At 41.0% G+C, this 13,002-nt stretch overlaps 2 protein-coding genes across 5 annotated transcripts in view; both read right to left on the reverse strand.

The window, feature by feature from the left end:
* The window catches only part of b3galnt2 (beta-1,3-N-acetylgalactosaminyltransferase 2), a 10,013-nt gene extending 7,774 nt beyond the window's left edge, over window positions 1–2,239 (reverse strand). For 3 of the 4 annotated variants that reach the window (XM_032541636.1, XM_032541635.1, XM_032541633.1), the window contains exons 1-3: window positions 1,964–2,239; window positions 1,081–1,207; window positions 618–718 (exon numbers count right to left, since the gene is read on the reverse strand). In XM_032541636.1, coding sequence (XP_032397527.1) covers window positions 618–718; window positions 1,081–1,207; window positions 1,964–2,072 — 337 coding nt within the window. In that variant the 5' untranslated portion in view covers window positions 2,073–2,239. The remainder of the gene's footprint in view (window positions 1–617; window positions 719–1,080; window positions 1,208–1,963) is intronic. The other variant, XM_032541634.1, reaches the window with a different exon arrangement.
* Window positions 2,240–5,156: 2,917 nt separating this feature from the next.
* The window catches only part of gng4 (G protein subunit gamma 4), a 28,040-nt gene continuing 20,194 nt past the window's right edge, over window positions 5,157–13,002 (reverse strand). The window contains exon 3 of the mRNA XM_032541652.1: window positions 5,157–7,381. Within this exon, the coding sequence (XP_032397543.1) occupies window positions 7,253–7,381 (129 nt within the window). The 3' untranslated portion in view covers window positions 5,157–7,252. The remainder of the gene's footprint in view (window positions 7,382–13,002) is intronic.

Here is a 13,002-nt window from a genome sequence, read left to right on the forward strand (position 1 = left end):
CCCGCCCCCACCCCCCTCCCCTGCAGCCTGCCTGCTTCCGATTCATGAAGCGAATCACGTCAACACCTAAACCATTAACACAGTGGAGAACAGAGAATGGGCTGGAAAAAAAAAAGTCTATTCTGATGAGCAGCAATTATGTTTTCATGAAGGTAGCAAAACACTGAAACGAGCAGGAAAAGTAGTGAAACGGCTGAATTTGGACCGACTCTGTGAAGGTAAGAGACATAACAATTACTGCGGATGTTCCATCTGACAGTAAGCCTGCTCAATTATTTCCTATATGGTGCCAATGCTTTGTATAGCTTTACTTTTCAAGGGTTAGTACACAGTTCTAGAACTGGCTGCAGCAACTGGAAGACATTTCTGCTTTGGCCTTGAATGGTGAAAAGAAACCAATGATGTCCTTGAGTTGTGGGAGAACACGAATAAAGGTGCTTTACTTCTTTTCTGAACATGCATTCTTTCACTCTTTTCAGGTCTTCTCCTGTTATTCTGCCTCACCTCCACTATTGAAAATTGCACATGAAAGCAACAAATTGCACACCTTTTCATATTACAGCTGCAGATGCCCACTCATTAGTCGGTGAGGCCGATTATTATGGTTATGATTTTACCTGGCTCGGTGAAGTTCAGGAGGGAGCAGGAGTACAGATCCTCTCTGTCCTCCTCGGGAATAGGACACCCATGCTCGCCCACGATAAACTTCACCCCCACCCTGAAATAAGCACAAACAACATTTTATTCTCCTTTTTCTTTTTTTTTGGGTGCGATATTAGGCTGTAAGATTTCGAAAGCTTGTCCATCTATCCACCCTCCGTTGCCATGGTGACAGAGGGTTGCTTAAAGGCCATCATATCTTATCTGCACTCAGATCATTGAATGAGAAGGAAATGGACAAAAAGGAAGAATGAAAGAGAGAACAATATTGGCCGCTGGTTAGGTAAAGATAAAAGGGTTGGTGTGGCAGTCTGTTATTTGCTGACCGCTGCAGGCTTTATTTCCACTGTATGAATCTGTCCTTGGAACAAGAAAAAGAAAGCAAAACAAGTGGTGAAGTTGGAGCTCCACCACACAGACCTGTGCTGGAAGTGTGGGTGATCTTGGATATATCCCAGCCAGGTCTCCCTTATCGCTTGTCGCAGTTCATAATGGTGTCTCGCTGACAGCACTCCCACCAAAACTTCATAGAAAGGTAACGATTCATCTGTGACAGAAACAGAAAGCCATGCTAAAATATTTAAATGAAATGAAAAGGAACATGATGTCCTTTCTTATCCAGCGATGAGGTGTTTCATGTGGAGATAGGGATCAAATATGACCTACAATTTTTTTTTTTAAATCACACATTAAGGCATGCTTGACTTATGCTTGCCATTATTGATTCTGAAAGCAGTTACTTTGCACTGACTTACTCTGATGCATCCTATAATTGATATCAAAACAATTGTCTTCATGAATCAAAAGATGGTTAAACTATTTTTTCCTCCGATTAAAAAACAAACAAACGGGTTTACCCTCCAGTGTGGCTGATCGATAGTCCATTTGAAAGCAGCACAGAGATCGGTAGTTGTAACGAGACAGAGATGCTCAGCTCGCTTCACTCTGTTTCCAGACGTTAGACTATCCCAGCAACGCCCAACACTAATGAACTGTTACATTCACATATTTTCTACTAAACACACACACACACACACACACACACACACACACACACACACACACACACACACACACACACACACACACACACACACACACACACACACACACACACACACACACACACACACACACGGAGAGAGTCTCACGAGCGAAGCATAAACTACCTGTTTCCACACAAACTATAACAACCACAACAGACACACCGGAGCGGTAAGAGCAAAGTTAGGCAGCCGCTCGGCTGTAAAAAGTTGCGAGGCTTTGAGGAGGAGGTGAAGCCCGGGTTGAGGCTAATAAGTACCCGAATTTGTGTTGTTGTCCAGCGGGGTGGAGAAGGGTCGTTGTGCCAACCACAAGTGCACCAGGACGGCGACAGCACAGGGCAGCAGAATGAGCGATAGCCTACGCATGGACGGAGCCCTTCATTCAGCCGGAGCAGCCTTCAGCTTTAGCGGCGCAGAGCCTCTTCCTGAGCCGCACTGAACTGCACGATGGGAGCCGCTCCGTGTGTGCGCTTCATTTCAGCTCCGCAGTTCTCCGCCGGGCTCTCAGCACTGCCTTACGTCTGCCTTCGCTGCTCTGAGAGATGGACCAATGGGAGACGAGGAGCACCCCGCGGTGTACTCCGGGAGTTGGAGTTCAACTCCCTCTAGCCAACAAGAACAGCATTGTGAAATAACAGAAAGTAAAATAAAATTTGAATATAAAACTAGGTAAAGATATATTTTAGCTCTAGATGCAATTTGTTGTTGTTATTAATTTGGGATAACATTACATCAAAAGCTAACAAAATATTAATATGTTCAATTGGATCTTGAATATAAATATAGTACCCTACATGTAACCAGTTACAAAAATAAGGATTAATCTCATAATTAATGTTATATAATGACAAGGTAGCGATACAAATTGTATAAGATGAGCTGTTGGGAATAATAATAATATTGGAGTTACATATTATTATTAGCAGGATCTGTCTCCTCTTATAATTCTGTGTAAATAAAGTGTTTATACTATATATTTCAAAATTTGACCCATCTCAATAAAAATAGAGCAGCACCATGAATTTTACCCTAAAAGAAGAATATCAGATTGGTTAAGTCAGCACAATAAATAGTTTGTCCTTAGGAGTAAACTGAAACATTAAAATATTGATCAGAGCTACAAACAGGGACACACTGTAGCTTCAAGATTAGAACATAACTTTATTAAACCCATTACTCTGTGCTGCACATAAATCATTTAAATGGAATCTGTTGTGCATGGAGAGGGGTGTTTGAAGACTATTTCTTCTGACTCGGAGAGCACCAGTGTTTCTCCTGAAAGGAAGAGAGGGCCGCGACACCAAAAGCGCCTGCTGCCATGCTTGGATTCTAATGGAGTTCCAGTGTTGCGTAAATGTTATTTTAGAAATTTCACCACAAAATAATAATGTACTGGGAAACACTGGCATGCAATACACTGCATGCCAATGTCATGAATAGAAATGAAACCGCTCCAAAACATCATGCTTTGAGTGTGGAAAATAATCTCATCAGAAATGATTACTATTCTCATGTATTTTGGTACACTTGGGCTCACTGCTCAATCTGGAAAATTGCTTCAGCGCAGATTCTTAGTATTAGATAACCTACTGCCCTGGGGATAATTACTTTCCTGTGCATTATATAATTCTTTTTGGAGTCATATTCATACTCATTACAATGATTTAGTTCTCCCTCTGCAACACATTATTCATTTAAAAGGAAAGGGCTATTCACAGCATGTATGGGGTTTCTTAAAAAAAAAAACTCCTAACATCCTGCTCTGCTGCAGATGTCCAACCCTTGTCAAAGTGTGTTGTTTATGTTCTTAACTCTGATTTCACGTTTCATTTATTTGTTGAAAACCTATTCCTGCTCTAAATTATCTCGTTGTAGGTGTATGCATTTCTTTTGCTCTGTCTCTTTTGTTTGGCAGCGTTCAAAACACTGAGCACTCACTGCACTTTTCTCTGGATCTACATCATATAGATTTATTTTTATCTAGTCAGTTCCCAAGGTTCTCCCATGTGCACAGAATCTAAATATTGACACCTACTTCTTGAATTTCTAAGTTTAGTTTTCGGTCCATAAAACTCCTATTTTTCTCTATACTACCGACGGTTTTGTCCCATAAAGGTTTTTTAATTTATTTAAAATTATGGCCTGACCGAAGAAGGTGCTGCATGTACAGATTGCAAAGCCTTCTGGTGTATGATTTAAGGCTATATAAATAAAATTCACCTATAGCCCCTGAAAACTTGGTTTTCAATCCCAAGTATTTTACTTATTTTCTTTAACCTCAATTAGTCACAGCCAAATGACCAACAATTAACTTTAAAGTTAGGAAAATAGACATGTATTAAACACATAAAAATACACCTATTCTTCTTCATCCCTGCTGTGTGGGTGTGGCTGGATCAGATTTTATTGACAGTGACTTAACGTTTTCTGATTCCAATGTTGCTAAAATCTCGTTGGTGAATGGAAGTTTGTGACATCACATTTTCCCGATGGAGCCCCGCCTACTCTAACCCAGTGAATAAAAAAAACAAAGAGATAAATCAATAAATACAGAAAACTCTCGTTTAAAAAAATGGTCCTAACTTTAGGAGACAATTCTGTGTCCATGTGGACCCCATCAATCAATGTAAGAAGCTGATTGAAAAACTAGGTTTTCAGGGCCCTTTAACTTGAAAAAAAAATGTAGATAATACACACTACAGCTGTGCCAAGGCTATTCTCTTTGATTACATCCTGGTTCTTTGGTATTGGTTTAGAGAATTGAAAAGAGATACCTAACTTGCGTTATCAGTGTCATTTATCAAAAGTGTCCATACGGTTTTCTACAATCCGTTTAGTTATTGCCAGCTTTTATAACCAGACCTATGATAGGAACACACTGGTGGATTTCCTTGTTTGTCTAGGACTTCACAGGCCAAAACAAGAAATTCTGACTTTGATATGATCACCAGACCTTAAAGTGCAGTGAAGTAGTGTCTGAAAAGTGCCTAAGAATAAATAACCAATATCGAACTAGGTAGAAAGTGGGAATTTCAATCTATTCCCAGGTGAGGCTGTAAATGCATGCATGGTTGGACACATGAAAAAGCTACAACAAAAAATGTGAATGTTGATGTCTGCGGCTGATGCTCTGAGTCATCATAAGGTACATTCTTCATGCAACCTGCAGTGTCGGCGGGTGTTTCTTTTTCTATCTGCAGTGTAAAAGGCAAACTGGCTAAGGCTGAAATGAATCACAATCCTTCAAAAATAAATGCCACAGTGCATGAACAGTGCATGCAGATGGCCTATGGTTCAGCTCAGCCACAGGAGGTCTCCACTACACACCAGAATATCATGTTCATCTGTCAAAACCCAAACGGTTTGCTGTGGCCTTTCCGTGGGATCAGACAGACATAGCTCAAAACGTCAGTGAGAGACACAAGGCGGAAATATTGAAGACACAGCACATTGGGGTTGCCGTTTTCCTTTAATTCATTTGATCCATCAAAGGATTTACAAAGCCTGCTATTTAAATGCTATTTTATACCAAAACGATAATATCCATTCATGAATACAGCTGCACATCGTTGACATATCCGGACTCCAATGAGATTATTTTGTGCAGAGCAGCACCCAGAAAGTCAACGAAGAGGCAATATTTCATATCATAATAGTTCTCTCTGTTATAGATAGAAATAAATCCATGCAATATTCATCTCTAGCCATTATATTTATTGTTTCCGATTTGGCACTATCCTTAAGATGAGGTCAGTGGGAGCGCCCTGAGGTCAGTCTCAGGTTTTTTTTTAATTTCAGAAGTTAAGACAATAATTATCCTGAAAACAATTTGAGTCCAATAGTTTGTGACAGTCCAGTATCAGTTTGATTCCCAATGCGATGGCTTTTCAAGTACCAAGAGTACATTTCTCTTAATTTTACAGAAACAATAATTCAAAAAGCCTGAACCACCGAAGGGATCATATTATGTAAACCGACCCTTATCGTTATTCTTAAAAAATATTCAGATAGTATCAATAATTGCGTGATTTATAAATGTTTTTTTTTTTTTTTCCCTTCTCCTAAGTATCATACAAGCTTAGTAGCACTACACGTCATGTAGCTGTCAGTGCTGTGCAACAAATATTCAATAATACTACTGATAATAACAATATTAATAACGATCATAACAATTCATCGTAAAAATTAGCAAATGCTATTCAACTACCATGTAAAGGAAATGTTTCGACAGTGTGCTTTATTCTTCCAAAAACAAAACAAAAACAAAAAAAACGGGAAAAAAGGCTGCGGGAGCACAGTGTGAAGATCACACCGCTCTCACAGAAATTGGCACTGTAACATACTGTACACTCTAAAAGACCGACGGTCCCTCGGAAACAGAGGAGGCTGTCAAAAAAGAGGCGAAAAACATGCAGGCCTCTGGTTTGGCATTAATGTCAAAGGCCTTGCCATTCACTCTAGGACAGGCACAAAAAAAAAAAAAAGAGAATCAGGCTCAGGAAACATGCCCAGAGAACACATGAGGCCGTTAAGGAAATACGAGGAAAAGATGTCCTACAACTTGTAAAAATATTCCAGTCAGGGGCCGCGGGATTAACCGATGGGGTCACTGATTGGAAGCGGACGAAGTATATGAAGAGTAAATCAAACATAGCAGCAAAAGGTAGAACGCATTAGAACGGGCCCTGGAAGGAGGCAGATTCGTAAATAATTTTTTGCCCAAAAGGGGTTGTTTGCACAGTGATAACCCTGAAGAACTCATCTCGCTGTTGAAACATTAGCTCTGCACCAGTCAATTAATAGAGAGTCGATTTATTTATTTGCAGCAGAACTGATGTGCAGCTACCTCCTCCTTACAGTAATGCCAGAGCAGTTGGCTCAAACTGAAAGAATTTACTATGCGAGATAAGGTCTCTGTTTCAGGGCTCTAATCTAAAATCGCCCGTGCTGCAGCACTAAAACGAGCGGGTTAATTATTTGTGACTCTGGAGGCAAATTGAAAGAGAAACCAATAGTGAGAGGGAAGTGTCGAATTTCAGTAGTACTTTCAGTAAAGTAAGTGTTGATACAAATAGTCAAACCTGTGCACTGAAAGCAATTCAAAACTAACCCAAATTATGTCCAAGAGAATACAAAGATTGATGCTTTTTAATTCAGATAAAGGGAAGGGAAATAAATGTTTAAAAAAGTCGTAGACACTGGGAAAATTTCTGTTTCCTGAGGCAAGTTAAGATCTAGCACAAGAAAAAGAAAAAGGAAAAAAAAAAAAAAACATATCTCATGTCATTAAGCACTGAGCAAGGCTGTTCTCTAATAACAAAGCAATAACAAACCTATTTAACAAGACATGATACGCTCACTGGGTTGCCAGTTTGGTAGCTGACTCCCCCAAAACCTTCAGCCACCAGGACAGAGCTGACCAACAACAGAGTGTCCACCTGGCAAAAAATCAACTCAACGCCTACGGCCAGTAGCTTTAGGTGTGGTGAAGACAGAGAAGACAGGCAACGCCATGCCTGCGCCCGTGCTGCTCTACCGGCAGGTCATCAGAGGATGGTGCAGAAGAACTTCTTCTCCCGGAAAGGGTTCTCGGAGGCGGGGACGGGCATGATGAGGGGGTCCTCACGTATGTGGGCATCGCAGTACGCCATCAGGTCTGCAGCCGCTTTAGAGACCTGAAATGTTTGGACAAAAAGGCAAAAAGGACGTGATCAGATGATTCTCGGACTAATATAAAAGGATCTTTCATGCTTTACATTACTGAATGAGAAAAGCAATCTTAAATAACTATTTCACAAATTTAAGATGTAGGTGTAGGATCACATGACTCCGTCTCTTTACCTGAAGCTTTGATGATGCCTGGGAACAATTACAATTAAAACTTAGTCACACTTTTCTCCAGCACATACAATATGCTTTATTTACAACATTTTAAGCGAGCTTGCCTTCATCAGGGTGGTTTCTGAGGTTGTTTTCTGGGTTTTCTGATATATTATTATTATTATTATTATTATTATCAGTTATACAACATACAAAGTTCAAATCGGGCCGTGGACCTTTGCTGCATCTCTGTTTCTCTCCCTCTTTTACTCTCATCTCTCCCTGTTACTATCTAAGAAAAGGCAGAAAAATGACCCCAAATTATGAAATACTGCAAAATACAGATGCTGCAAGCGGATTTTCTTTAGATTAATATAAATGTTATGGGTAAAGTGTTAAAGTCCAAGTGTACATTGAAATAGCTAAGCCAAAGTGGACCTGCCATCCATTTAGCCACACCGCTAGCATTAATGGGTTTAGATGATCTTGTATTTTGTGAAGAGCATTTCAAAAAGTTTATTATTGTATTATTGTTTTGTATTTTTCTATCCTAAAGTAATTATTGTATAGCTGGATAAAGCGTGGAGTACTGGAGAAGAGCGCTTATTCATTTTAATAGACTTGCACTGAAGCTCACGCTGGTCTGCGACCCGCCGTGTGAAGGTGTTTTCATGGCTAAACATGCACCGGATGAGACGCCCAAAACCTGGATGAATGTGGCATGGCTCGTTTTTTTTCCTCGTCTGTGTTTCTGTTTTGTCGTCAGTGCCTGCAGCGACTGCACTGATGCCTGTCACCTCAGCCTCGAGCAATAAGAAGACACAGCTTATCGGGATGATTGACAGGTGTTAAGGCGGGCCATTGACCAGCTGAGGGAAAAGGAGGATGGGACTAACGACGCATTTTCCGCCTCAAGGCAAAAAGTTGCTTGTTGCATTTCTCAAAGTCAAACAGTGACTATAAATTTTACAGTACGGCCAGACTGCACGTGAATGTAGGTTTCTACTCAGGAGCCGAGTGGGAGTGGGAGGCCACAAAGGGAGAACAGAGGAGCAGCTGTATCAGAGGGACAGCGAGGGCTCAGGGATCTAGGTGGAGGACAGAGCCATCTGATCTCCTGCGTACCATTTCACCTCACCCACTGTGTCTCTCCCAGGAGAATACAATGCACAAAATCCATCATGCTGCCTATCAGCTTTATCCTTATCCATGGTTAATTACAGTATCCTTTTTACAGTCTCACATTATAAAATATGTCTAAAAGGTTGTTCAGGTGCTGAGATTTCTGTATTTTAAAAAGGAACAGTAAGGCTGTTATTCAAAAAAATAATGTTACTGTCAACAAATCTCATGAAAACCCCATGTCATTGTCAGTCTCTCAATTCTTTCAGACTTCCCTATGTGGTACTCTGCTGCAAGCCCATTTCTGTCCACGGAAGATGTCAATCTATTAAAAACAGCTCCTAAATATATACTTTTACTTTATAAAAAAGGATCCGAAATTTCTTAAAACAGCTGGGCACCGCAGTTTCTAACAAATATTGAACAGTGCATTTGTTGGGGACTATTTCCAGCTGTGGATTGATACACATTTGGTCCAGTACGACAATGTGACTCATGTTTTTTTTGTTGTTGTTGGGCTTTTCTCTTTATTTGATAGTGACAGTGGATAGCTAGGAAAGGGGGAGAGAAAGAGACAGGATGACACGCAGCAAAGGGCCGCAGGTCGGATTTGAACCTGCGACGCTGCAAAGGACTCCGCCTACAAGAGGTGCAAGCTCCCACTGGGTGAGCTAGAGGTCGCCCCAAGACCTAGGTTTTTATTAGTAGGAGAGAGAAGGCTTTGGGTACACATGAAATACTTGGTTTTGGTCTATTCGTGGTATTTGGTGATAATACATATCACATGTAGCCTTATTTTTTTAAACTTGTTAGTCACCTTCCCATGTCACAATATACAGCTATTTTAAAATATACCAGAAATTCATTCTTATCTTGAAAGCAAAATCTCTTCTGGTGTACTTGTTATATCTTTGCCTCAGTGGTTCCCCACCGAGTTTTCGGAACACTAGATACATCTAGGAATCGCTCAAATGAATCATTCCGAGAAGGAGCTCATTGCTTCATTTTAAGGGTTCACATAAAGCAAAAACTTTGGGAACAACTAAGGTACTTCATGCTATACCAGTTAGTTTGATTAAAGGTCCCATGACGGTGCTTTTCAGATGCTTTTAGATAGGCCTTAGTGGTCCCCTAATACCGTATCTGAAGTCGATTTACAGTCACTAGAGCCAGTCCCACAACGAGCTTTCCTTAGGGCGTGGCATTTCTGTGTCTGTGTGAGGAGGAGAGGGGGGGTGGCCTTGACCAACTGCCACTTTGCTTGTTTGAAAGCCATGATGTCTCTCTCTCATGGGTGGGCCATCTTCTCTGGGCGGGCAAAACAGAGAAAGGGGAGGTAACGTTGCTTCTTATGACCTCATAAGGAGCAAGATTCCAGCTCGGCCCATCTGAGCTTTTATTTTCTCAAAGGCAGAGCAGGATACCCAGGGCTCGGTTTACACCTATCACCATTTCTAGCCAGTGGGGGGCCATAGGCAGGCTGGGGGAACTCATTAATGTTAAAAAACCTCACTAAGTAAACTTTTCATGCCATGGGACCTTAAAGAGTCCACACCCATGCTAGCATCTCTGTGAAGTTGCACCTATAGTTGTATATACAGTCTATGATCTGCACTAAATGCTAAAATGACCACAATGACAACATGATGATGATCTTTCACAGTCATGTTCACCAGGTTTACCATGAACTGATCTGATTGGTTGATTAAGGTCATAATCAGAGCTATTATATTAGTCACATTAGAAAAGATATTAAAAATGATTTGCTCACTTAAAATACACACTATATACACACTCACCGGCCACTTTATTAGGTACCCCATGCTAGTAACGGGGGGACCCCCTTTTGCCTTCAGAACTGCTCAATCTTCGTGGCATAGATTCAACAAGGTGCTGGAAGTTCCTCAGGGAGTTTGGTCCATATTGACTGATGGCATCACACAGTGCCGCAGATTTGTCGGCTGCAATCATGATGCGAATCTCCCGTCCACCACATCCCAAAGATGCTCTATTGGATTGAGATCTGGGGACTGTGGAGGCCATTTGAGTACAGCCAACTCATTGTCATGTTCAAGAACCAGTCTGTGATGATTCCAGCTTTATGACATGGCGATTTCTGCTGAAAGTAGCCATCAGAAGTTGGGTACATTATGGTCATAAAGGGATGGACATGGTCAGCAACAATACTCAGGTAGGCTGTGGGCGCTGAACGATGCTCAATGGTACCAAGGGGCCCAAAGAGTGCCAAGAAAATATTCCCCACACCATGACACCACCACCACCAGCTGAACCGTTGATACAGGCAGGATGGATCCATGCTTTCATGTTGTAGCGCCAAACTGACCCTACATCCGACTGCGCAGCAGAAATCGAGACTCATCAGACCAGGCAACGTTTTTCCAACTTCTATTGTCCAATTTCGATGAGCTTGTGCAAATTGTAGTCTCAGTTTTCTGTTTAGCTGAAAGGAGTGGCACCCGATGTGGGCTTCTGTGTACCATCTGCCTCAAAGTTCGACGTACTGTGCGTTCAGAGATGCTCTTCTGCCCACCTTGGTTGTAACGGGTGGTTATTTGAGTCACTGTTGCCTTCTATCAGCTGAAACGTCTGGCCATTCTCTCTGATCTGGCATCACAAGGCATTTCGCCACAGAACTGCCGCTCATGGATGTTTTTTCTTTTTGGACCATTCTCTGTAAACCCTAGAGATGGTGTGGTGAAAATCCCAGTAGATTAGCAGTTTCTGAATAACTCAGACCAGCCTTCTGGCACCAACAATCATGCCACGTTCAAGTCACTCAAATCCCCTTTCTTCCCCATACTGATGCTCGGTTTGAAATGCAGGAGATTCTCTTGACCATGTCTACATGCCTAAATGCACTGAGTTGCCGCCAGTGATTGGCTGCTTAGAAATTAAAGTGTTAACGAGCAGTTGGACAGGTGTACCTAATAAAGTGGCCGGTGAGTGTATATATCAAATGACTTTGATATTCTCTCAATTATTTGAGCTGCATATTTATTTCACATCTCTGACTCTATTTGACCTAATCCAGGCAGTAATCTGAGTCTGCACAAAGTGGGAACACTAACAAAGCCTTCTCTTGCAATGCAACCAAACAGCTTAATTATTCTCCTAATCAAAGTAAATGCAATAATTATATAATGATGTAACTGCAGCCAGGCTTTCTGCTTAGAACAGGAGCCCCACAGGACAAGAAGTGGTATTGCACGGTGTGTGTCATTAGGCCCAGACTGACTGTAATTACACTGCAGCCCCATGATGGAAGGAGAGTCCTTCTAATTAGCACAGATCCCATTCCTTTGGCTGATTGAGCAATTCATGAGAATGTGGTGATCCCTCAATCAGCGGCGCAGAGACTCCCCTCGTCACTGATCCACACTCTCCCTCATCAGATCCCTTAATTTAAAAAAAAAAAGAGATCGCCAGACGTGGCTCACTTAGTTTAACTCTCTGTACTTTTCTCTGCTTTTATTTGCGTCCACATTCTACTCGAGTGGCGGGTTTTTTTGAGACCGTTAATAAAAAAACGAATGTGCCAAGTGGTTATTAGAGCTCAAAACAGCCGTGTGCCTTTCCATCATGCAACTGCTGCTGAGAAAAGAACACAGATGACTACAGTTATTTTTCACTTTCGACTTAGCAAAAAGTGTAATATAAAATTCATTTTTTTAAATTACTATATTAAAATAAAACGTGTAACTGCTTGAGGTCTAATGTGGCCTGCTGTTTCCAGAAAAAAAGTCTGAAAAGTTTTTTCCTCCATAGTGCGTTCATTACGTTTTTCTCGGGACATTTTTAAAGCTAGTAGTTTGTTGAGAAATGTGAGTACTGCTACAAAGTAAAATCCTATGTGAACCCAGCACCTCTTGCTAAATATTTCATATAAAGAGTCCTTAGTTTTACAGGCTGAAAACCATGTCACATTATTACAAATGCCATGTTTTTATTTATCAGAAGTTTAGGGCTGATTGAACTCATTGATTGAACTCAAATATGTTTGACAAGCAAAGAAACTAGGCTGTTTTGCTTCCTATAAAAATAAATAACAGCTCGCCTCTGACAAGTTGAAGTTTTAGTTTAACTTGCTAAAAGATTTACGCTGCAGATTCTGATTTTGAGTGCAAATTACTAGCAATATTGATGAGATTTGGCCTCAGTTTAGTGCTTTATGCTGAAGTCAGGGGATTTACCCTCCTTATCATTACTTTGGATTGGGCTTGAATGGAATACTGTATTTTCTAAAACATATTATGAAATGTCGGTTGAAATATTGCATGTTTTTGTGTTTTCTCTTGCACATATTTGAATCCACTAAAAGTAACACTTTCAAAAA

This window comes from Etheostoma spectabile, chromosome 17 (assembly GCF_008692095.1).
Source record: "Etheostoma spectabile isolate EspeVRDwgs_2016 chromosome 17, UIUC_Espe_1.0, whole genome shotgun sequence".
Taxonomy (NCBI): Eukaryota; Metazoa; Chordata; class Actinopteri; order Perciformes; family Percidae; genus Etheostoma; species Etheostoma spectabile.